Source organism: Leptinotarsa decemlineata, unplaced genomic scaffold (genome assembly GCF_025532065.1).
Source record: "Leptinotarsa decemlineata unplaced genomic scaffold, Ldec_3_MD MMD2_tig00026328_RagTag_RagTag, whole genome shotgun sequence".
In the NCBI taxonomy this organism is placed as follows: Eukaryota; Metazoa; Arthropoda; class Insecta; order Coleoptera; family Chrysomelidae; genus Leptinotarsa; species Leptinotarsa decemlineata.
Genome location: NW_027412688.1, coordinates 36,352,453 through 36,377,708, shown reverse-complemented (window position 1 = coordinate 36,377,708; position 25,256 = coordinate 36,352,453). Strand labels below are relative to the sequence as shown.

Genomic DNA, 25,256 nt, shown 5'->3' with positions numbered 1-25,256 from the left:
TGATCATCTTCGAGAGGAAGATCAAACTGACCAGAATGGTTGGTCGTACGATAAATAAACATTGCTGCAAATTGTTGGGACTTAGCACAACTTAAAAGATAGATATATAGATAGATAGATATTCATTAAATCTCTTATGGTTGCTTTACAACATGAGATAAGTCACAGTACATAAAGAGGGAAAAATTCTCATTATATAAACATTAAGAAAAAAACATCACAAACATTCTAGTCATTACAAATTGATTAAGAATAATAAAAATAATGATTTGAACTCAACAAATCATGTATGTACGACTTAATATGAAAAGGGAAGTCCATTAGATAGATACAAACAGGTTAAGTTGAAGTTTAATAAATATTCTCAATCATCTACTGATGATGTCAATTTAGTTGTTGGCAGGCACGTGGAGGTTTGTGGGAGAAGTTCTCTTCTTCTACTAGTAAACAAAGCTTGAACAAGTATATCCCAGATAGTATGAAAACATGAAATAATGAACAAGAATTACTTTTTCCTTATATTTTAATAAAAATGATCAGATCTGTGATAAGGTTTAATATGTTAATTTTTTTGTAAAGAATAATGCAGTCGTTATTTGTGACTTTCATTCAGCTATCCATCGCCAAATTGAAAATTGAGGAACTTGATAGTATCCATACTTTTACTCTGCGTGCTCCTCTCCAAATCAATCTCCATACCGATGTCTTTCACACATTTTTCACAAAATTCCAGATTCCAAGGTTTTGATGACGAGATTAGTGAATCTCCACCTAAGAATATGGAATCAACTGGGAATGCTCTAAACTGCTCTAATGACAGCCAGTTGATTAGGATAAAATTAACGACTGAACCAATCAACTGAGTAAAGTAACTGCCTCTTGCTAGACCAGAAAACTTCTGAAATCGCAATCCCTCAGTAGTCCGAATTGTTGTTTCAATAAAATATTTTTGAATCAACATATATAATGAATGCATCTTACTAGCATCTGGGATTCCATAACTTTCATATTCACAAAAGTTTATATTACTCATCAAAATATAAAATGATGAACTTATCAACCAGGCTGGCACAGTTTGATCAAAATTTTTAAAATATATTTGCGTGTAATAAATATCTGGTTTTTTGAATCTATCACGTAATTTCTGTATCCCACCAGTTGCTGTTTCAAATCCATAAGCAATAGGCTTCAAGTCTTCTGGCAGATTCTTAAATCTCTCAAGTAGTGGTATAGCAAATATTGCCTCTATAAATGTAACAGTAGCAGGATAATACCAGACTGCCCGTGTTTCTGTTTGCCCTACTTCAGAAGTATGAGTACGCAAATGAGCTATACAGTCAGGGAAGGTAATGACCTCTCCGTTCTTAAGTAAATGGGCAAACTTTCTCACCCTACGTATGGCATCAGGATCTTCACGTATTGCATCTTTTGTTTTATAGCCCATATCACACCATGGTAAACCAGAAGGCATTGGCCATATATCTAAATCTTTTCTTTCAAAAACATCAATTAAATGAAGAATTTTGACTCTTTCCTGTAATTTGAACTGATCGAACGCCTTTAAAATTGCTCTATTTATTGTCCCTGAATTGGGCTTATCATTACTATGCAGAACAAATTTTTCTAAATCAAGACGAATCGTTGACTCCAAAACAGGCGACCGCCACAAACCATAGCCAAAATATGGTATACTTGGAGAAGAATCCACATTATCATCAGTACAAAAGCTATCAACTTTTCCAAGGTATAAGAGCATTGGTTCAGTAGTCATTTTCACTAGAGTGAGTCATATAGGTATTACATAACCTGAATTTGGACAGAAAAGTAAAATATTAATGGTTACTTTCAATAAAGAATATTAAGATGATTATACATACACATACAGTCGTTATATGATTGTTCTCGTTAAGTCGTAAACAGTGATGTTCCTGGGTTAAAATTTATTATAAGTACTAGAAATGGACTCTTTTTCGTACCAGATTCAGTTATGAGGTAATAGATTACTGAATTTTTAGGTTATAGTTTTTGCGACGTTAGTACGTCATATAAAATTAACCTTATGAGGCGAGTATTTAACTTTGAATGAAAAACTCAATATTTTCAAATTTATTTGGAACATTCGTTAACAATAAAACATAGGAAAAAAAAATACATTTTTTAACAAAAATATACATTCTTATACATGAAAAATGACACTTTTATTCGTAATTAATGTTACTGCACTTATAAGGACATTTTCAAACGACTGAGTTTATTGTAATTGTTACGAATAAAAGTGGTAAAAAACATGAAAGTTTTATTTCTCATTTTTTATGATCTCCTACCACGTAGCAACTACATCCATCAATTCACTTTTATACAAACAAAAAATAACTACTTTAACAAGATTTTTTGTAATCAGTTCGGTGCATAAAAATAAAATATTCATTGATGATTCACCGATTATAAAGGATAACATATTTATTCAGAACCTCAGTATTTTCTGTTTTAGAGTGATTGTACTTCAGCAAATTATTGTTGGGTTCAAAATTGTATGATACTCACTTTACTGCAAGTTCATTTTTTGTATTGACTTTTATCAAATTCTCTCAGCAGCTGCTGAGATGTGAATCACATCAGCCGCTAACCACCATACCAGTACCTAACCTTTTTTTTGTGGGTTATCGCTTTTGAAAAACACCTGGGTGGCTCATCGGTATTCAACTACTTTCCTGAACATCTGTTGTAGAGAATACACTTTTCATTACATGTGACGATCCGATTCAATAAAGGATGGTTTTGGTTGCGCAAAAGCAAAGAAGATACCTCGAAACGTGGAAATTTCTGTCGATCGTTCAAATCGTGGGGCACCCACTTGTTGACCTTTCCAATACGCTTTAAATCATCAAAAACCGCATAAGAACTGACGACCAGTTTTTCCGCCACCCCATGCACCGTCAGTCTCCACCAGGGTCCTCAAATCCTCGTCCCGGATTACTGAAGGTCGACCACTTCAGGGTTCATCTTCAAGACTAAAATCTTCCCAACGAAATTTCGCAAACCAACGTTGAACACTGCATTTATTAACAATATCATTGCCAAATGTCTGCCTTTTGGTTCAATTTGAATTCTTAGAGAAAAACTGACTGAAAATCGCTCAACATCATACAGTAACAACCTGAAAAGAGGCAAAAAAATACAAAAAGTACAAAATTCTTCATTGATCAGGATATACCACAAACAGTATACCGGTAGAATTTAGTTAGTATGAAAATGCCTGAAGAATTTTGTCACCATACAATAAATATTTTATTGTTTTCACGTACATTTTCTTAGTTTTAGTCACTATATTTTTTAATTTTTATATATTTCTGTATGTAGTTATTATCTATAGTTGTAGGGATAATTAAAATATATATTCATTGATGCATTCATTTACAGGTCCTCTTTTATTTACAAATTAACCACAATTATTTGTGTATCACAGAAAAAGAATTGTGATGGTACAAGAGAGGATCTCCTTTGGACAAATAAATGAAATATTTCATTTTGTTTCTCCATATTTGTGGATTCACCGAAAATCATTTTGGAGGCTACTTTTAAATTTACTTTTTCGAGAATCCTAGTCTAGCCCACACACACAATAACCTGAAGTATTGCCTTTTCTTGAAAAGTTCAAGATATATAAAAAAATTACCTTGATTTGCATAAAACATTTCCCCCACTCAAAATCAAATTTATTAACAAATGTACAATATCAAATGAATGTCTAATGACTTTTCATTGCACAGTCATGACCGAGTTAATTTACAACTAGACGACTTAGATATACCAGTAACTTCATAAACTTGTTGAAACATCGTTTATTAAATAAAACCTTCAAATATAAAATTCAACAAACATAACACAATAAAATATGTCAATCATTCTCAATACTATGTTTCGACTTAAGGTGCGTCATCAAGGACACTTTTTGATGGAATCCCATGCTGCAATATTCACAAATGAAAGGTTTCTCATTAGTGTGTTGTCTCCTATGAACTTTGAGAGCGTTAGTTGAGGTGAAACCCTTATTGCATGTCGAACACTTGTGAGGTCTCTCTCCAGTATGAGTTAATAGGTGACGTTTCAGCTCACGGACTCGTTTGCCACATAATGTGCACATTACCTTACGTGCATTGGGATCTGGAATCATCAAAAAATTGATCAGAAGCAGGTTTGAAATTGAATATTCATTTCAATGGCTTTTTCACGGCATGTATTATTTATTCTTCATCATTTAAAATGTGTCTTTCACGATCAATTCTATGTTTATGAATTGTGTAGTGTTCAATTTAAAACAAGGCTGAATTGATAGGAAATCACCATTTACATGTCAACAAATAAGAAATAAAGCTTTGAAAGATAGAGAGATAGATATTTGAGGTTTTAATCATAAAGGTTTCACATACGTGAAGAACGTGGTCAAATAGTGAAATACATTGAAAGTAAAATACAAATTACAATTGAAATAAATCAAACAAGACAAAATCAAAATAAAAAAATCAAAATAATTTATTCGCACCCGCTATATGTCAGCCATCCTTAGGATAGATGTACACGTCAAATACTTTTACATTGAATAAAATATAATAAAATGTCACAAACACTAATAGTACTGAAGAACAGACAAACATGTGTAACTCTTAGACAACAAGTAGATCAAAAATCATCATTCAGGAAATCACTGATGGAGTAATAGGCTTTTTCACACAGAAATGTTTTTAATTCTTTTTCAAATTTTTTATGGTCCGGATTTTTGAGATGTTTAAGTTTATTAAATATCCTTATAGCTGCGTTGTCTGGAGACCTTTCAAATGTCTTCAGATTATGATTTGTAACTAAAAGTGCATCCGCGTTTCTTGTAGGATATGAATGGTAATCCGAGTTTTTTGTGAATTTATTAATGTTGCCTTTCATATATTGATAATTTATATAGATAAATACAGGGAAATGTTAGAATATTGTACTTTGAAAAAGCGGCATTATAGCTGTTTCCATTTTTTATATTAAAAATGAGATGGATAATTCGCTTTTGACATATGAACGCTCCTCCAGAATTTACACAATCCCCACATAAAATAACATTATATGCCAAATGGGAGTAAATCAATGCATAGTAAGAATCAATAAGAGCCATCTGATTCACCGTAGACTTCAGTTTTAAAATTGCATAGAATCCTGAGCTTAATTTCTTGCAAACAAGCTGCAGTTGGTCACTCCATGTCAAACACTGATCTAGGTAGGCCCCTAGAAATGTTGTATTGGTACTAGTTGATACAACATCCATAGTTGTGTTATTGTGTATTTCTCAAAATGAGATTATTTCTATTACACCAATTTTCAAATGAATATATAATGTGTGTAATAGCATTTTGAAGTGCCTCTGGAGTCTGCACTGTAACCACTACTGAGGAGTCGCCTGCAAACATTGTGACAGATCCTGTTGATAAGAACGCAGGCATATCGTTTATAGTGGCCCCAGTACAGACCCCTGAGGCACCCCTATATCATTCGTCATATACTCAGAACAACAGTTTTCAACTTTAACATATGATTCTCTATTAACTAGGTATGACTGCATAAGTTCAAGAATATTTCCTCTAATTCCATTTGTGCACAGTTTTTGTAAAAAAGCACATACTCTATAAACAAATTATGGTCAAATTATCTAAATAAAAATAATTAAACTCTGTTAAGTAACAACCCAGATCAATGCAGGTCTAATTGAAAATATTCAAAAACTAGCACTTTGAGATGATTTCATCAAAATTTTCACTAATAGATCAGGAACTCACCTTCGTGCTTTTTCAAGTGCCGGTGATACTCCGACTTCACTTTAAAACACCTTCCGCAGGATTCACAGGTGTATGTTTGACCTTTGTGAATTAGCAAATGTCCACGCAAAGAACCAGAGTTTTTCAAAACTTTGTCACATATTTTACACTTTATTGGATCCTCCGAGTGCGACTGAACATGCTTTTTCAAGTTATCTGCACGAACCACTACACCACAAATATTGCAAATACCTGGAGCTAGGTGAACATTTCTTTTGTGGTTATACATGTCAGTATAAGAGGCGAAAGTTAAGTGGCACTCTTCACATTCCCTCAACTTAAACTTTTTTCTGTATTTCTTAGTTTTGTCATTATCATTAAGACTTATATTCTCGATTTCATTTTTGATGTCTGTTTTGTCATCATCAAAACTGCTGGAATCTTCCCTGCAGGTGTCATCAAATTCGACTGGTTCATCTTTGATAGTAGCCTCACACTCTACTCTTTGCTTTGCACTCGTATCTTTTTCTCTGTTGACAGGTTTCTTGTCTAGTTTTCTAAGCTTAGCTTTCTTATCATTGTCTAAATGGCTTCTAGTTCTCGATCTTTTTCTAGCAGTATTTAAAGTTTTGTTGCATTTATCCTTCAAGTCCTTGTCTGCTTTAACAACAACTTCTCTGAAGCAGTAGAATTTGTTGAAGTTCTCTATGCACAATTCACAAATTGTAGAAGGATAGTTGCTGTTATCCAGGGAAATCTACAAATATTTCTTGGTGCCTACATTTGAGGAGTTCCTTTTAACTGAACTTACCTGAACTGATGTGAGGGTTTCTATTTTATCAACAAGGGTAACATCAGTTCGTATTGGAAACAGTTTAGTGGAAGAACTAAGACAAGTTCTGCAGATATCCTTCATTTTAATTATGCATAAATAATAAATAAAAATTAGGACCAAATACTTTTTGTAAATTCTTGAAATAAACAAATTTGACCTTGAACTTCGACCAAAATCACGAACCACAAAGTTATTCTGTGAGTTTAGTGGACATTGTTACCAATATATTAGGGATATTTTAGTGTTAAAGAAGGCCTGTTATCGGAAAATAAAATAAATTCGAAGTTATGGCAGATCAAGATCTTCAGATGGTGTGGTGCTGCAGGTTTTTCCGGGTTTTCCTGCAGCTGAAAAAGCAAATGTGCTAAGGGAATCAATCAAGCCGCCCCTCAGCGCCAATTGATTTTTCTTGTTTCATAATTTCATAATTTGTATTACTTTATATATAAATATACTATATTAATTTGTTTATTCTAGGCAACTGAAACCTAAATAATTTTGAAATAATTTTTAGTTATAGGTCATTATTTTTAAATTGGGGTGGCATTCCTCTCCGTGTCCCTTGTGAAAATCGCGTATAACATATTTGAACAATAAAGAACAAAGTCCTGAATCGAAGGTTTCAAGAAATATATATTCTGATATTTCGAAAGGGGACTGTTTCAAGCTAGGAAAAATATACACATTCTCAACTACAACACATTTTTGAAATAATCATTCATCTCTGATGATATCTTGAACACTTTATTCTTTTTGTGTAGAAAAATGCGTTATCAATAGCATATCACAATCAATAATTTTGCCTTAAGAGAACTGAGTGCTCAACGTTTTGGAGAATAAAATCTACCTCCGTCATCTGTATCAAAAAAAAATCATTATATTAGTTTTCCCAATTTTCTTGAAAAATTAAAAAATCATTTCAGAAGTTTCCTTCTCCACAGGAGACGGTTTCGTTTGGTAAAACAGAATGAATAAAATAAAAACAGATTGACTTTTTTAAATTCAAATTTACCACGGTTTTTTCATACTATTTGGTATCTTATTATTTATTTATAATAATATAATAAAATAATTGAGTGATATTTCAACTGTTCTATAACTACAGAAAAATTATTGACCGGCCTCCGGGATAATAGACATAACATGAACTATTGTAATCCTTTATCCTTTCATGAATAACGATTATGTGACGATAGATGATGGGTCAAGGACACGCGAAATGTGCATTCTTTGAATAATCAATAATTATCCGTGAATAATTCCACTTGATATTGATTTCGTAGTATCCCTTGTAAAAATTCAAGCTACCACAATGACAGACTTGCAGTCTAGAAGTATAAAGGAGTTCAATATTCCTGTACCGTGGGGACATATAGCCGGTAAGTATAAAAAATATTTAACTTTTGTAGATCTTGCAAAACTGGGAAGCTCAATCATACCATAGTTTATAGTCCAATCTTCACCTGTTTGTCAGTTATTACATAATGACATTATATCTTCTTCTCTTTTTAATTAATGGGCTAAACTTTCCAGTCTATTTGACCGTACTAGGAAATTAGTTGTGATTGTTTCACATTTATTTATTTCAGTTAAAGCCTGGGGAGAAAAAACTGAACCACACGTTTTCGTAGTTCATGGACGAATGGACAACGCTGGAGCATTCGACCAGCTCATTCCCTTACTGCCTCGAGAATTTTATTACGTCTGCATTGATTTGCCAGGTCATGGAAGGTCTTCTCATTTTCCTCCTCATCTGCCTATACACAGTGTAGACTTTCTAATAGCCTACAGGCTGATCTTGGAACATTTTAGGAAGAACAGAGTCATCTTTCTGGGGCACAGCTATGGAGGTCAGTTAGCGTTTCTTTTCTCCAGGCTTTATCCAGAAAAGGTATATTCAATAGTTTATGTGTCAAATGTCTCTAAAATTTCATCCTCATTTGTATTCACATCTTCAGAGAACCGTAAAAATCAAGTAACTGCTTTTTTCCAGGTTGAAAAAATTATACTGATCGATATTATGCGGCTACATACAGTCGAAGTAAGTGGTTTTAAGAAATACCTCACAGATAGGATAGAAGGGCAAATATTATTAGAAAAGAAAATGATTGAAAGAACGCAACCAACGTACACTTATGAGGAAGCTAGAAGCAGGATAAGTTTAAATAGATATAATGATACTTTGACGCCCGAAGCTGCCGATCGACTTTTGAAAAGATGCTTAGAGCCCGCAGGTGAGTGATTGTTAGAATAATAAAATTTCATACCCTGGACCGATAGCTCTAGTAACCGAGGTCAAAAACGCGGAAATCTCAGTCTCCATTTTCACATAGATTATTATAGTTCTTGAAGGGTTAGTCCGGCCGTACACGGACCACATATTTGCAGTTGAGGCAACCACAACATTGTGGCCACGTTGACTGCACTTCGCGGTTGACCCAACCACATTTTTGTGGTTGATTTGCGGTCATATAAACCGCACTTGCAGTTGAGGCAACTGACATTTATATTTTGTAGTGTCAGAGTTAAGTGGATTTTGAAGAAGCACTACTACTACTTCTTATTTTGAGAAGAAGAAGAAGACGTAGGAAGGTACGATCGTTTTGGGTACATCCACTTCTTGTTGCGCGACAACAGGAAGGAAATTTTTATATTTTGTTTGAAGGTGGTTGACAATGTTTCGTGGTGTATTTCATCAGTTCGGACCTCCATTGTCTAATATGATATAAATTGATTTGAAATCCCTGAAAGAATCTGTAAAGAAATTAAAAAGACAAGCTGAAAAAACAATTTTATTAAGCAAAAAACTGAAATTACAATGAAATAACATGCAAGCAACAACGGTACACTCCGGCAAGACGAAAAAAAAAATTTAGTTACTTCAGAATGTCTAGTAGTTCTTTTAACGAATCAATTAGAATTTTGAAATCAAACATTGAACGCTGTGAGACCAATATGAGAAAAAGTACAGGACGGTGTTCGCGGTTGGGTACGACTGCAAGTTTGTGGTTAGTGTACGGCGGATGCCGCGATGACATCTCGGCGGAGTTCAGCAGCAAGTTGACTGCAGACGCCCGTTTTGACTTTTGTGAACGCCTGTGTACGTTGTAGTACAGTATATCTTATGGGCGGCTTGAGTTCGCTGGAACGCGACTGCATTTGTGTTATCGATCCGACCGCAGAATGTGGCTCGTGTACGGGCTCTCTTAGGTATCATTGGTCGCTGGCGGCAAACGAAGATTCATCAACATTATCATTTTTAGATGAAGGCAGATACACATTCACAATGGACCAGAGAATGAAAAGATACATGAATCCACTCCATGACCTCCGATTTTCCATGGAAAGCTTGGAACACGATCCAGTTGTATGCCCAGTTCTAATAATTCTCGGCAACACACAGACTGTTCCTCCCGCCTTATACAAGGGAAATATGGAAGGGCTGAAAAAGCTAGGAAATGTGTCTTTTGAGTTTATGGAAGGTGGTCATGATGCACACAATAAAAATCCAGAAATCATGGCACCTTATATTTGCAAATTTTTATCAACTGAGAAAGGAAAGCTTTGAAATGATGTAGGTGGTTTAACAAATTTTCAAACAAATGGTTTCATAATTTTTTTAAAATTAAATAAAAATAAAGTCTGTGTTTCAGTACCTACACAAGTACTAATCAAAATCATTTCTACGATATTATGATGAAATTTTCTAAAGATATTTTTTCAAGTTTTATATATTATCAATTTAACGAATCCGCAAGAATACATTCATATATAGGATGCTAAAAATGATAAATCAACTTGTGTAAATAATATTTTGGATGTCATAAAAAAACGTTGAAAGATCTTGACGATGAAATTTGCGAATTTTGAAACGTTAACAGGAGAAAGATAGTTTTTTCTGCAGTCAACCAACTCATTTTGTTGTTTAACCAAACCACTGACTATAAAAACACCACAAACAAAGGTAAAATCAATTTATTCGCTATAACGAAAACTTTAAATAAGGACCTTCTAAATTCATCTTTATACATAAAATATCGTCTTCTTCTACCGCCTTAGAAGTGAAGAAAAAACACGTTTTTTTATAATGAGTACTGTTTTTGGTAGAGAAGATTATGTCTTCGTAGAACTGTATGTCAAACCACATGTACAGTGCGTTCACCAGGCCTCCTTTTGTCACCTTAACTTTTTTGGTCTTTTCTCCGTTGCCACCTAGCGGAAACTCCACTGGTTCTGAATGCACCGTATGTTCAAATTTTTCAAGACTGGGATGTTCGTAACCCTAAAAAAAATCGGTTTAGAAATACAAGCTGTATCCACGATTGGAAAATTTATCGAAAAATGTGCCATTATTGGAGGTAGGAAGTCATTTAAATCGGAACAGTAATAACATTTTTCATACTTGTCGAGATGCAAAAAGCAAAAAAATACTTGAGTAACCTCTTCTTAGGACTTTTTAAATGAAATGCCTTTTTCCTAAAAAAAAGCCCTCTGTATTCTTTTGGATTGAAAATTATATTTTACTTTCTCCTAGCTGAAAAAAAAATTTTTGGCTTTCTCCTTCTTCTCTACCTTCTTACAAAAATGTGGTAAACTTCTGAAGGAAGGAAGAAGGCAATCAAGTCCAAATGCAACTCTTTACAAAGATGTGTAGATCATGCATATAAGTTAACTTCTGTTAGCAACTGGAAGAAAAAGCCCTTCTGAAACAAATACTTTCATAGGGACATTGAATTATACGAAAATCACTTTTTCTCATTCAATTTGCACTGAAAACATTCCTTATGGAATTGAATCAGATATCATCCATAAGAACGCTACAAAATATGAATGAGTTATGATGTAAAATTTCACTTACATGGAACACTATCATTCAGTGGCGAACTTCAATGTTTTGGAATAAGACACTTGTCTTATTACCTTATCAGCACTGTTCTGGATAACATTACAAACATTTACATTTTTTAATATGTCATTTCTACCTTTTCTTTTGTATTTTTAGTCACAATATAGTAAAACTGGTTCTTTGACAGAGGTTTCGATTATATAAATTGAAAACACTATATATATATATATATATATATATATATACACATCGGAAAAGTCTACGGATATTTTAAAAAATGACAATAATTTTTTTTAGATCGCTTTAGGAAAAAAAAAAGTTGACGGGTGATTATTAAACGAATGTAACTTACAACAAAATTTATTAAATGGTCAAAAATACTGGGTGCGCATATAAGCAAAACTAAAAAAAAAATGGCTCTTCTTTAGCACCCCGAAAAAAAATCATACAAAAAAAATTGGAATCAGTACAAAGTATGGCCTCCACGCTGGTTTATTACGGCCCTACATCTATCGTGCATCGACAAAATGAGATTGTCAATGTCTTATTGAGGTACATTTGCCCATTCAGCCATTAAAAGCTCTCTCAATTGAAACGTTGTGTGAATGTTCCCCATATGCGGAGTAATTCTTCGTTGAAGCATGTCCCACACATGCTCGATGGGATTCAGGTCCGGTGATTGTGCTGGCCATGGCAATACATCAACTCCTTCGTTGGTGAGCCAGTCAGTCACTAGACGCGCGACATGTGGACGAGCATTATCGTGCATTAGGTGGAAGTTTTCACCAACAGCACCAGCAAACGGACGGACGATAGGTAGAAGAATGATGTCGAGGTACTGTCGAGCTGTGAGGGAGCGATTTGGAAAAACGAGATCGGTTCTGCCGCCGATCATGATTCCGCCCCATAGCATTACTGTACCACCTCTGTATGTGTGGACTTCCTGGACGTGTCTCAAACGTTCATTATTTCCAGGTCGTCTCCAAAGTCTTACTCGACGAGAATCTGGATGAAATCCAAATCTGGATTCGTCTGTAAACAAAACTGTGGCCGAATCATTTGCATCCCAGTTTTGATGTTCTTGACACCACTCTAATCTTCTACCGCGATTGCCTCTCGACAAAGGTGGACATCTAAGTGGCCTTCTGTTGTGGACATCTGCTTCATGCAGTCGATTTCTGACAGTATCACGACCAATGGTTACCTGGTGCGTCTGCTGCAACACGTTAACCAACTCAGGTGCTGTGATTGTCGGTTGTCTTCTTGCGGTTAAGACCAAAAATCGGTCTTGAACTGCAGTTGTAGCGCGTCCTCGCCCTGGATGTTGTTCGGCTGGACTGCCAGTTTCACGGAAACGCCGCCACAATCGACTGATAACACTTTGGGAGACCCCCAAACGAAGAGCTACATCATTTTGTCGCATGCCACCTTGAAGAAGCCCTACAGCTCTATTCATCTCAGCCAATGGTAAGTGATGGCGTTCCATGTTAAAACACAATATTTCCAGTTTAATTGCTGAGCAAGAACTGCATAGAATGTACAAACTCGACACTTTCAGATTATTCATTTTAGCCGAAAACTTACAGTTTGTAAAAAACTTGATGAAAGATTAGTTACCGGTTTTGCAGGCTTTGTTCAACCCATAGAAATCTACAGGGTGGTCGAGTGTACCAATTTAATCGAAATTAAACAACCTCTTGCATTTATTTTTATGATATTTAGTATGTTATAAAAATATCCCTAGACTTTTCCGATGTGTGTATATATATATATATATATATATATATATATATATATATATATATATATATATATATATATATATAAAGTAAAAACGTTATTTTTACAATTTTGAAGACTTTGTACCTCCAATAGTGTACACTCAAGTTGCATCAGCCTGTGTAGTGTATAGGTTCGAGATGAAATAAAAACATTTCTTACCGAGTACTCATTCATGAATTCCCCAATCCTAAAACCGAGAACGTTCTCATCTAAGACCCTATTGCAGCGATCAATATAAGATGAATAAATCAGCTGAACACTAACCCTCACGCCTTGCGGGAGTTTGATCGTCCTCTGTTTTTTCCCCAACCTGTATGGGGAAGTTTCCAATAAACCGTCGGGGCTGATCACGTCAAAGAAAAACAGACACTTCCGCTGCGAACCAATTAACTCCTCCTCGTCGAGAATCGATAATCTACCTTTCGGTAGGTTATTCTGGGTCATGATGTAATCGAAAAAGATGGCGTCTGTATCGTTTTTGAGGGTGTAATATATTTTGCTGTTGTTGTTTTTGGATAACAGGAATCCAAGTAGCGGTACGATGTTGACGTCAACAACCTACAAGAGATGATTTGAAAATAGTGTGAACATCTAGTTACGTCAAGGTGTTACTATTAAATTGGCATTTTGAAGTTTTTTGGCCATTTGAACTATGCTATCTACTAGAGCATCGTCATTTAGGAAGGTTATGACTTCTTTTGTCACCAAGAAGTGTTTCCGGGGGTCGTGCTTCTTATAGACAAATTTAACATGCAATTTCGAGTTTACAACTGCGAAGACGAATGGAAGTATCTGTCCTGCCTTCACCTGAAAATTAAAGCAATAGATGTAAATATATTCAAAAGAAGCTGTTTAACTTCAATAGTCTACTCCATAAATATCTGCACTTTCTCAAATAAACGAAACGAATAAATACTTGCAACACAACAAATAAGGTAAACATTCATTTGAAAAACAAACGTCTACTATACAAAGCGAAAATAGAAAACACTGTTATGAGATCGGCAGGAAACAAGAGTTATGACTTGAAACTATACAAAACGCAGTCTACACGTAAAACAGGCAGACCTGTCACAGACAAATAAAATACACACAAAAAATGAAAGAGTCACAAACATAGGGTCAAAAAAGGAAATCTAGAGGCACAAAGTTTAACCTCATATATCAAGCCAAAGAGTCGGTATAAGTGTTACAAAGTTTTGATGAGAGCTGAATACTTTTTAGGATAGACAACAACCATTTGCAATACAAAAGCATGGCGCAATACAAAAGCAAGCGCAATTAACGAACGCAATTGACAACAACTGAATGCAAAGCGCAAATCACGAATGCATAAAGCAATTCATAAGTAAACCATGATATACAGGCTGATTCACGGTGGATGGCACATTAGACGTTTCTGGTGAACCAGACAACGGATCACTTTGAAAATTTAATGGAGGGCATATTTGGACATTCTCTAGCCAACTAAAATATTTTCGACAATGCGGTGAAATTTTTGCACTGTAATGGGGTTTATCCCGTATAAATAAATAAATCCGGGCGGGTAGGCCGCGGTCGAATATAACCAAACGTTTCGTATGCTACTGCCAGACATCATCAGTGGTATGTGTGTTGACTGCGAGGGCTAAGGTTATATTTTGAAGCCTCAGCAACTACAATGCATAACAACCCAATGTAATGGGTAACAAGCATACGCGAATAACAATACGCAATGGACAACAACGATAAGCAACGGACAACAACGATACGCAATGGACAACAACAAAACGCAATGCACAACAGCCGAATATGCACAAAAAAGCACCAGCACTCACCCTGACCGGCCGATCCAAATATATCACGGCCTGTTCCCAGCAGGTGACACGGTCCTCGCTGAGTGGATCAGTCGTGATCGAAATGTTTTCTGTCAGATGCAGATCGAACCAGACTGTGACTGCGTGCAAGACGCCATCCCGCTTGGCCTTGACGTTATAGACCGGACGAAAAGCGGTATCGTTGAGGATGTGGAGTATCTGGCCGATGTCGTAAAAGTCTATGTCCATTATGCAAATCGGCTCCGTCATGTACGTGACGTCGTATTCGGAGAGGTGCTCCGCTTCGTAAGGTTCCGCGTTGTGTTCGGTAATTATCGCGTCGTGGAGGTTGAGCAGATTGATAGAGTTGGTGGAGATGCATTGGTGTTTTTGCATCAATTCGTTGCTGCTGATACCTGAAACATTACTTTATAGTTTTCCATATTATTTTCGTTTCATTTTTTCGTCGCTTGAGACAATAGTTGAATTCATTGGCAATTTTTTTACAAATAAAAATTACATCTTTTCAGGGAGACTGCCAAGTTTCTTACTCCAAAGGCCATATTTCCTTCATTTAATCATTTATATATTCACAAGGGCAGACCCAATTCAGATGTGTAGCCGACACAATATTATAAGAATAATAGAGTTTCAAAACAGTAAGACAACAGGAGACTTTTTCTTCCAGTTTGTGTCTGAAAGTTACTCCTTTGTATGATCTACACATCTTTGTAGTTTTTTTTACCGATTGCCTCCTTCCTTTCTCTGGAAGATTCCCACATTTTTTTGTATCAAGATGGAGAACTAGAAAGACAAAAACTTTCTTTCTCAAAAATTAACCTCTCCTAAAACTATAACCCTTTCAATTTAAACAATATGAACTAATATAATTCTTGCAGGCAAGTAAAACAAAACACAATACAACAGCACAAGCTGAAAGTATCGAAAAGCTAGGACAAGAATGTGATTTTTGAAAAGGGAAAACTGATATATTAAAGATTTGAAGGTTATTGAAATAATGAGCTAATCGAAGAGTTCTGGGGATAAAGCTGTTATATTAGTAATTGAAGTTGTGAAAAGAAACACAAAAATACAAAAAAAAAGGTTTGGACCTAACTGAACAGCTGGAAAGAAATAGGGATAATTTTGAGAGAAGCTCGGGGATGGTACTCAGTCCGTTGACACTTTTGAATAGAAGTATTGAGTATCTATGCTTTCTGCATGCCTTGAGAGATGGTATCTCTAGAAATATCTCTAGAAGTACTCAAATTGGCCTATTCTGGATTAGTAAAATCTAATATCTCAAATGGGTTAATATTCTGGGGAAACTCAGCATACCTAACAAAAGTGTTTGTTATAAAAAAAATAATTAGATGTATCGCTGGCATACATTGTAGACAATCATGCAAGACAGTTTTTAAAGATCTAGCTATTTTAACACTACCGTCTTTATATATTTTGCTCATAACTATGAATATCAAAAGAAATAAATCACACCATACAAAAAACAGTAGGATACATGATCACAATACTCGCAGAGCAAATGAACTGAGACTACCTTACTCACGATTAGCCCTTGGGCGAGACTCGGCAAGCTATCAAGGAGTCATATGTTATAACAAAGTAACAAGGTTACTAGGAAATATTGAAAATTACAATACATTCAAAAAAGCTTTAATAGACTTTCTCCTAGAAAATGCCTTTTACAATGGAAGAACAACTCAGAAGCACTCGTGCTAACTGAGTTGAACTTCGCCTTTTGTTATGTCAGCAACTAGCTCTAATTTATTTAAATATTTGTATGTAACTATAGCTGGGTAACAATAAAGACAATTATTATTATTATAAATAATATTGATAAATATTGTACCAGTAATGTATATGTTATATGTGTATGATATTTTAATGATTAATAAATTTTATTCTATTCTTATTCTCTTCTAGCTTTCCGAGCAAAACTTAGTTTTTTATTCATTTATTTATTTATTGATGGACTTGCCATTTCACAATTAACCCGCAGACAAACAGTGAGAGAAAAAAAGGCAACTGAACAATAATATGGAATACCAAAAATACACAAGTATTAATTAATTATTATTATTAATAATAATAATCAACAGTTTTTTCATAGTAGGTCAGTAGATCCGACCTGATTTATAAAAGAATATGCGGATGAATGAAATGAATCAATAACAATGCTATTCTTATCTGCTAGCCTAAGCATTCTAGTAATAGTTTTATTTGAGCTACTTAACTAGTACCATCGTAAGGGACTCTAAACAACTCTGCTTCTCTGACTTTTCATATTACCAGTCATATGACTTCATGATGAAGTCCTCAGGCAGTTTCAGCTCGGAGATGATACAAAGTAGTGGAATTCAAAAGTATCAGAACATTGGAGTACTAATGGCCAGTACTCTGATGCCCGAGCTTAAATTTACACGACCTCGGAAATTTGTTTTGTACTTTGATTTTGTATAGATATTCAATAGGGTTCGCAGTTCTTGAGAATCTCATTTGATAACATTCAATTATATTTAAATTAAGTATGCTCAAGTCTAACTGTAACAGTTCTGCATCTCAAAAGCCATCAACTACCCTGTAAACATTAAATAATGGCTTTGATGTGAATGGGTGAAACAGCGAATAAAATCCTCTCGTTAATAAGCCAAGCGAGTACTGAGTTGCGACATCCAACACATCTTCACACAAACAGCATGGAGAGTTTTACTGAGTTCGGCATCATTATTTTTCAAGCCTATCATTCCAAGATACGTGTGGCAAGGTCTGAAAATTGTGAAACTTATCAAAAAAACCTGTCACAGAATCAATACTCAACAAGGAACAGAAACGATAAATTTTTTTGACAGATTTTAATCAAAGAGGTGTTAGTCGTCAACCTACAAATTTCATAGAGTTATTAGTGAAAATGAAAATGGTTAAATAAAACTAGTTTGAGTAAAAATGTTGACTTTATTACAACCTGCTGAGATAAATATCAAATAATTTGAATTTTCTGCAGAAAATTACATTAAACACTTTTCACAAAATGTAGGCCCTTACATTTTCAATCCATACATTTTCTGAAAGCTCATAGTGTCGATTATTCTGGTGTGGCCCTATGTACAGGGTGTTCCATTTGAAAAAACTGAGAAAAAAGTGATCCTGAGTTTTATTTACCCCTGTATAGAAAAAGCGCCGTACGGTAAACTTATGAAGACGAACTGAAAATAAACTATCCTCAAGGACATTTGGTGTTGAATAAACCCATTTTTTGACATAAATTTCACTAAAACTTCTGAACCATCAGGTATAAAACCAAAAAACCCTGCATTTTTGAAAAAATCTCTTGCCAAAAAATTGAATCGACTGTAAAGATCTGGAGTATTCTGTTTAAAAAATAAAACATAAGTTTAAAAAATAATATTAAAAATAATTATTGAAACATAGTTTTCATTAATCTCTACAATTTTTTTTCCTAAACATCTTCAAAGCATGTTTGTTGAATGAAAAAAAATTCAAACAAAATTATCAGTTAACTGAGTATTAGTGCTAAGTTTTGGCATAAAATAAGGTAAGGTGGGTAAATAATTTTTTTTGGCATTCATGAAAACGTAAAAAAACAATTCAATTTTTCATATTTCAATCGATCATATTGGATGAGAGTTTCGTTTGCAACACATATACTTTTTCTTAATTGTATGTATGTATTTGTCAATAATGTCAGTTGTCATACACAGTTGACGCTTGTACATTTTTGAGCTTAATTTGCTGTTTGAAAATACTTATCATTGGTTTCATTTTATAATTTAATATTTTTGATATTCAACAAGTGTTTTGATTGGATGAAATCACAATTAGAAAACAATAAAAACTGAAGCTTCCCTAAAGATCTTTTCTGGGGTCTAGCCTATTTTTGATATCTCATATAATTATGTTTGAAGGTCATGTAAAAAATTTGCCAATAAGACAATATTATAATCAAATGAAATAAATATGATAAAATTTCAGTGAGCACTTACCTCTAAAGTATATTTTCGCACGACATGGCACAATTCGGTATTCTTCCTCAGTACGCAAAACCGTCAAAGCATGAAAGATAGATTCCAAGGCCTTTTCGCCAAAAAATGCCACATCAAACACCTCAGTTACTATGAAGTTGCATTTTTCTTGCGAATCTGAAAAAAATCTTAAAATGAAAACCCATGGTAGTGTAGATTAAGGCAGAGTAGAATAATATATTGACCTTTTAAAATACAATGTAAATTAATGGCAAGTCAAGCACTGTTACATTTAAACATTTGAAAAACTTACTATACCACATATATAACAAAAAAAAATTAACCACATTGAAATGAAATCAACAATAGTATATTATATACCTAGGGTGAGAAGTGAGCTATTATTTACCGAGCATTTTTATATGCGCGAGGTAAATAATAGCTTACTCAGCCGAGGTATATATAGAATTTTTTTCACTACTAACATTGATGTATTAACAATTTTAATTTTGGCATTAGTAATTTTCTAACAATTTGTTGAATATATCGAAATATCAAGTAGAGTGGAGCGTGTTTCTAATCAGGCTGGCTTTATTTATGTAAAAATTTGGCATATGTCAAGTTTTGATATGAATCTAGGAAATATCCCATTGCATTTTTGATATATTTCAATGTTCCACTTCTCTCATCGCTTCTGTATGTTCAGAACTAAGAATTTCTTAATTCTGCATTATAGTGAGAAAGAAATTTCCTTGGTTATATGATAACCCAAGGCAGCTATGAATTGTTGCATGTCAAATTGAAACGGTACAGTTTCCATGTTGAATACGCCATGTCGATGATAAGCACGCAACATCTACTTAGGCCATGAAAACGTTTGCCGGCGTTTCCATGACAACCAAACACTGTACAATGATTATTGCTGTCAGTTGGCCAAATGCGGTTTTAATTCAAATTTAGATGTAATTTTGAAGAAGTTAAAAGATCTATACCTATAAGTAAAACGTCAATATAATTAATTGAAAAATGGGTGAAAATTCAAGTGACGATGATTTAAAGATAATGTGTACCCCGCCTGAAGTTAAAATTATAGAATTGTTCTCATTATTTACCTAGGTGTTTTTTTATCATCATTATTTACCAAGGGTGAGAAATATTAATTCTCGTTAGGGGAATGGAGTAAATAATAGCAATTTCCCAGGTTAGTAATGAAAAAAACATATTTTTGCCGAAGTCTATGAACATAAAAAATAATAAAAACAAAATTTTAAACAGCCGAGCTGTGTCAATATATTCTTCAACAGTATAAAAAACGTTTCCTATTAATTTTTTTTTATAGTTGGCTTGAAACTTCTGAAATTCAAAGATTTCAAATATACAATGGAATCATCTCGAGAACGTTGATCAGGAACTTGGAGGGCAACTAAAAATGAAAACAAGGCCGATTTCGGTCGGTAGTCAGGAGGTTCGACGTGGGTGCTTTGTTGACTCAGTCAATCGGCCGATATTTGAGTCGATGGTTCAAGCCCTAGGCAGAACGTTCGATTTTCACTTGCTATCATCCAACCCGTGTTAGGAATCACACGTTAAAAGGTAAGACCTCGTTAGTCCTTAGCTCGCACAAGTTTCTACTTCTGAGGGTTGTAACAGAAAAAACATATTTTAAACATGTTTGACATATTTTAACATATTTTTTTTATAATTTCACAAACTACACCTAAACGAGTTGATCTCCACAAACTTTGTGGAGATCAAATCAATTTTCAATATTGTCACAAGGACTGGAGACGAATGTATGATTCAGAACCTACCCGAAACTACTATAAAAAAGTGGGTTTTCTAGCATTCCATCGCAAGTAATTTTCTCAAGGGTTGAATATATTTATCACAGTTCCAATTCTTTCATATAGAATAAAGAAAATACTTTTATCTAGTTTCTACTGTGTTTATTTATTCGTTACGACCGGTTTCGGCTTATAAGGCCATTTTCAAGTAACTACCACAAATTGTCAAGTTGCGTCTTAAATAGTGTGGACAGGTATCTGCTCTAGGTATCTGACCTAACACGTTACCAATATCACAACTATTAGATGGATCCTAACTATTGGAGGGATCCTAAAATTACTAAATTCAAAAGGGGCGAGCTGCATAGATCTAGTTGGTTGAGCGTTATGAACTTGGGGTCCTTGTACAATTTATTTATTTCCAACGCTTCCAATAAATTCATCTTCCTTCCTTTGTTACATGTATGAAGAATTTTCATGTTTCCTTTATTTATTGTATGGTTTGTTTCTTTCAGATGTCCATATATGGCTGATTTTTTATCTGATAATACATGAATATTACTGGAGTTTTTTTCCCAACACCAAATCGTTATTTTTACACCTCGACACGTGTTTCGATCACCAAGTGATCATCTTCAAGAGGAAGATAAAACTTTTATCTTGATCGGGGCCTCTTGATCAGATAGTTGATGGAAATATTATCCAATAATGAATCAGGTGTTATTGTAGTTGGTTCATTTATCTGTTCGCTTAGCTCATAGGAAAATAGAATAAGAAAAGATTGTGTGCTTCAGCTGCCTGTAATCAATAAATTGATATTGAAATCTCCACAGAGCACAACTCTACATTTTTATACTCGTTTTGTATTTTACCGAGTTTTTGGTAGGTAGTATTGAAAAAATATTGATATCTCCATCACGAGGTCTGTAGACACAGATTACAATTATTCTTAGTGCCCTACAAATTATAGATCATTCAATAAAACTTTCACAGCTTTTTTGTTAAGTTCATTGATTTCATTGAAATCATGAAAAGATACAAGAACCTCTATGAATTTTACTACTTCTTGAAAAAGCAGAAGTTATGTGATAGCCATCTAACTGCTTAAGATATTTCTCTGGATCTGTAAACCAAAGTTCAGTTAAACATAGGAATATGAAGAATGGTTCAGTCTCAGGAATTCCCAGAAATATGTCCAGCTCTAGAACCTTATCTTTCAAACACTGCACATTTCCATGTATAATACTGATAGTACTAATTGATGAATCAATAAAAACACTGGTACTAACTGTGATGGAGTGGTTTAATACCAATGTTTATAATAACAATAATAATAATTATTATTATTTTCATTTGACCCATACAAGTTTTGAAGTTGTCAGTTCACCTACACTAGTTTAAAAAATAAAATACAGATACATACATCAATTACAAAACACAAAGCAGATTTAGGAGTCGGTTCAGTTACCATAAGTTCTCCAAGTGAATAAAAAGCATGGCCTCTCAGATAAATTTTCACTGCTTTTTTGAAAGTAATAAATATGTTTTCACTCTTTATATTAACTGGGAGGTTACTACAGATTTTTATTGATGTCATAAAAGGTCCTTTGTGAACTTGTTATAGATGAGCTGTGGGTAAATAAAGTTTGTCCCCATTTCTAGTAATATACTTATTTACATCTTTGAAGGTTGAAAATTCATTCAAATGTTTCTTCACATAACAAGCAGCTTCGAGAAAATATAGACTGATGACAGTTAAAATTTTTTCATTATTAAATACAGAGCGACACAAGTCGGTGCATTTGAGATTCCATCATAACAATCCATATGTCAACTTATTGTGTGGATATTTTGTACAGTTGTGAATTCGCATAGTTGCATACTGAAAGCTGTTTGACCAATTTTCTAACATGAGTCTCCCACGTCAACCTGTTATCTAGATGCAAGCCAAGGAATTTCACGATTTCACTGTTTTAAAGATGAATTTAGTATATCTCCTGTTCACACAAGAATACTATGATCTTGTTTGTGGGATATTTTTTTTATTCTAATAGTTTGATCTAGAACTGCACTCCGATCATCTGAGTGCAGTTCTATTTCATTTACCGTTAGTGAAAAAATCTCTTTCATTCTATTTCAAATGAAACACAACTCACCAAATAGTCTCGTAGAATTGCACTGATACCCGTGGATGTTGTGAGCTCCATTTGCCATATATATCTCTTTGGACATGTAAAACAATATCTTGTTCTCTTCAAAAGCAGTCACGTCTGTATCCTCGTGTCTGAAAGCTGCTAGACTGAGAAATCCGCAACCGGATCCTATGTCAAACACATTCTTGAATCCCTGAAAGAAAAATATCATTATGCGGAATTGAGCAAATGCAGAACCAACCTGATTGATGCACTCTGTAATGGCTTGGTTGTAAGCGAGGTTCCTCCTCTTGTCGTTCAGCATCCGGAAGTGCCATCGGGGAATCTGATACCACTTAGCATGCATCAGGTTGACCTCGGCTGGAAGGTAGTCACTCTTGACCTTCACTGCACGCTCAAGGTACCGTCTGGCGATATCTATTTCAGCAACCCTATTGAACATAATAATAGTGAATCTTTTATTGAATCCGATACTGGAATATCACAGTATTTCAGCTATACTATTGACTATGTTTGCGGTAACATCTAACATCATGAGAGCTTAGTTTTGTCTATTCTCTGAACATGACGCAGTACACCGTATAATCAACAATATAGAAATCATGTTATCCATGACTAAAATTCATGAGTTTGAGCACTTCGATTTAAAATACAGGTACAGAAGTTGAACTTGAAGCATTAGATGATAGATATCACAGACAAAAAAAAAGACATGGCCTAGATACCATTACACCTATATGCCGTATCAACTGACAATCTGAATTTTCTGAAGTCGTAGGTGTATGTGAATAATCCACAAACGCAGCGGTCCTCAAAGCCAGCATAACCCATGCCACAGGTTAAATTCAGCCTGATTTATGCGCCAGAGTCATGGAAAATGGGACGTTTCGGATGCACTCCACCCAAAAAGCTATGGTGGATATTTCACACAAAATGGCATCAATAGGTCTTTCAAATGAATAAAAAATTTCAATATCTCACACGAACTTTCTTTTATTCAAATTTAAAGTTAGGAAGAGCTTAATGAAAGACTCTATATATATTTTTTTTTGTGGCATCAACTGCTAGGGTTTTTGTTTGGATCAAGTTGTTACAGTTCCAACATGGAAATCTTTACTTACCTGAACATGTAACCACCCAAGTTCGTCAGTATTATATGATTGTCAGGGAAAAAATTCAAAGCTTGAAGATAAACCTTCAACAACTCTTCAAAGTCGCATATTTCCTCCAGTACCATTCCCATTTTGCAAACAAGTGTTGTAAAGACTGTCTGCACCTCCAGGGTGGATTCCAGAGGATCCTCCAGACTTTCAAAATACAGCACAAAATTCTCGTGAGCTATACTGTATTGCTTATTTACACATGACTGTTTTGCTTTCTCCAGGTAGTAAAAACTGTTATCTGTTGTTTTTTTGGGGTTGCAAATTCCTGGTACACGTCCGGCCATTCTGAAAATTGTGAAGGAGGTTGGATGGGATAAAATTAGTTGGTAGCTGATTTTGAACTTGTTTTGTGATAGTAAACGGTCATGATATAATTTTCCAAAAAACGGAGAATTGTCAAATGAAAATGTACACGACCAAAACTATCACTCTCAGCTACTATGCTACTGTCAACCCCAAGATTGTTACCACAAAATAACAAACAATTGATTGCGCCGAGTTCGGGCTGTTCGGAATCACAGCATATTTCTCATATGACCTTGAACATTTTCCAGCAGTGTCTAATCCAAACGAAACGGTATCGTTATTCATATTATTGTTGCTTTTGATTAATTTGTTCACTTACTATGTTGAAATAATTGATCATGGTTTTTGTTGATGAGACGATTTTGACATTGACAATAATTTGAAAGATGTAAAATAAAGTTATTGACTTGAAACGTTTGATTCCTGGTTTATTTCGACTTTAAATCAGAGGAATTCACGGTAGGACTGAATAGTCCGAACACATATATACATAATTCTATATAATCAACTGATTAGTGTATCGCAGTCATAAACTAATAGCAACATTTCAACACTGAAGAAAGGCTTAAATTATATTTCACAAACAAAAAAAACAAAACGAAGTAATACACCTTAAAATGAGAGTGGTATACTTTTTACGAAAGATTATCAGTTTGTTTTGTCATTGGTTTGAATGGGATAATCATCAAGATATTCAAATCTGGAGATGGTTTGCAATTTTAACACTTTGACTTCGAATTCAAATAACTTTGAACAAACCCCAGCTCGACTCACGGTTGTCTTATGATTTACAAA

At 34.4% G+C, this 25,256-nt stretch overlaps 3 protein-coding genes across 6 annotated transcripts; 1 reads left to right on the top strand and 2 right to left on the bottom strand.

Annotated features, from left to right (window-relative positions):
- Positions 1-505: 505 nt before the first annotated feature.
- LOC111503240 (uncharacterized) lies at positions 506-6,809 on the bottom strand. The gene is made up of 4 exons (XM_023157493.2): positions 6,607-6,809; positions 5,817-6,552; positions 1,878-4,164; positions 506-1,806 (listed from the first exon to the last, which is right to left on the bottom strand). The coding sequence occupies exons 1-3, from the start codon at positions 6,709-6,711 to the stop codon at positions 3,899-3,901; spliced, it is 1,107 nt and encodes a 368-aa protein (XP_023013261.1). The 5' UTR covers positions 6,712-6,809; the 3' UTR covers positions 506-1,806; positions 1,878-3,898.
- A 966-nt stretch (positions 6,810-7,775) lies between these two features.
- LOC111503239 (serine hydrolase-like protein) lies at positions 7,776-23,130 on the top strand. 3 transcript variants are annotated; one of them, XR_012467182.1, is made up of 6 exons: positions 7,776-8,009; positions 8,220-8,521; positions 8,624-8,864; positions 9,894-10,204; positions 20,395-20,648; positions 21,355-23,130. XR_012467182.1 is itself a non-coding variant. In XM_023157492.2 (5 exons), exons 1-4 carry the CDS (start codon positions 7,943-7,945, stop codon positions 10,196-10,198), a joined length of 915 nt encoding a protein of 304 aa, XP_023013260.2. In that variant the 5' UTR covers positions 7,776-7,942; the 3' UTR covers positions 10,199-10,204; positions 21,355-23,130. The 3 variants fall into 3 exon arrangements, 2 of the variants coding, with proteins under 2 accessions (XP_023013260.2, XP_023013259.2); XM_023157492.2 differs by lacking the exon at positions 20,395-20,648; XM_023157491.2 differs by lacking the exons at positions 20,395-20,648; positions 21,355-23,130 and having other exon boundaries at positions 7,777-8,009; positions 9,894-19,166.
- On the bottom strand, positions 10,590-24,643 carry LOC111503238 (protein arginine N-methyltransferase 9). 2 transcript variants are annotated; one of them, XM_023157490.2, is made up of 8 exons: positions 24,114-24,638; positions 23,234-23,423; positions 22,996-23,185; positions 19,077-19,232; positions 15,076-15,470; positions 13,871-14,065; positions 13,418-13,816; positions 10,590-10,912 (listed from the first exon to the last, which is right to left on the bottom strand). In XM_023157490.2, the coding sequence occupies exons 1-8, from the start codon at positions 24,437-24,439 to the stop codon at positions 10,613-10,615; spliced, it is 2,151 nt and encodes a 716-aa protein (XP_023013258.2). In that variant the 5' UTR covers positions 24,440-24,638; the 3' UTR covers positions 10,590-10,612. The 2 variants fall into 2 exon arrangements, with proteins under 2 accessions (XP_023013258.2, XP_074038126.1); XM_074182025.1 differs by lacking the exons at positions 13,418-13,816; positions 13,871-14,065 and having other exon boundaries at positions 24,114-24,643.
- Between the last annotated feature and the right edge of the window lie 613 nt (positions 24,644-25,256).

Coding starts and splice junctions, on each gene's coding strand:
- LOC111503239 (XM_023157492.2), top strand. CDS start 7,943: ATGACAGACTTGCAGTCTAGAAGTATAAAGGAGTTCAATATTCCTGTA. Junction 8,522..8,623: donor CCAGGCTTTATCCAGAAAAG/GTATATTCAATA, acceptor GCTTTTTTCCAG/GTTGAAAAAATTATACTGAT. Junction 8,865..9,893: donor AAGATGCTTAGAGCCCGCAG/GTGAGTGATTGT, acceptor TATCATTTTTAG/ATGAAGGCAGATACACATTC.
- LOC111503240 (XM_023157493.2), bottom strand. CDS start 6,711: ATGAAGGATATCTGCAGAACTTGTCTTAGTTCTTCCACTAAACTGTTT. Junction 6,553..6,606: donor AAACCCTCACATCAGTTCAG/GTAAGTTCAGTT, acceptor AAATATTTGTAG/ATTTCCCTGGATAACAGCAA. Junction 4,165..5,816: donor GCACTTGAAAAAGCACGAAG/GTGAGTTCCTGA, acceptor TGATGATTCCAG/ATCCCAATGCACGTAAGGTA.
- LOC111503238 (XM_023157490.2), bottom strand. CDS start 24,439: ATGGCCGGACGTGTACCAGGAATTTGCAACCCCAAAAAAACAACAGAT. Junction 14,066..15,075: donor ATTTGGATCGGCCGGTCAGG/GTGAGTGCTGGT, acceptor TTTAATTTTCAG/GTGAAGGCAGGACAGATACT. Junction 10,913..13,417: donor AATTCATGAATGAGTACTCG/GTAAGAAATGTT, acceptor GATTTTTTTTAG/GGTTACGAACATCCCAGTCT.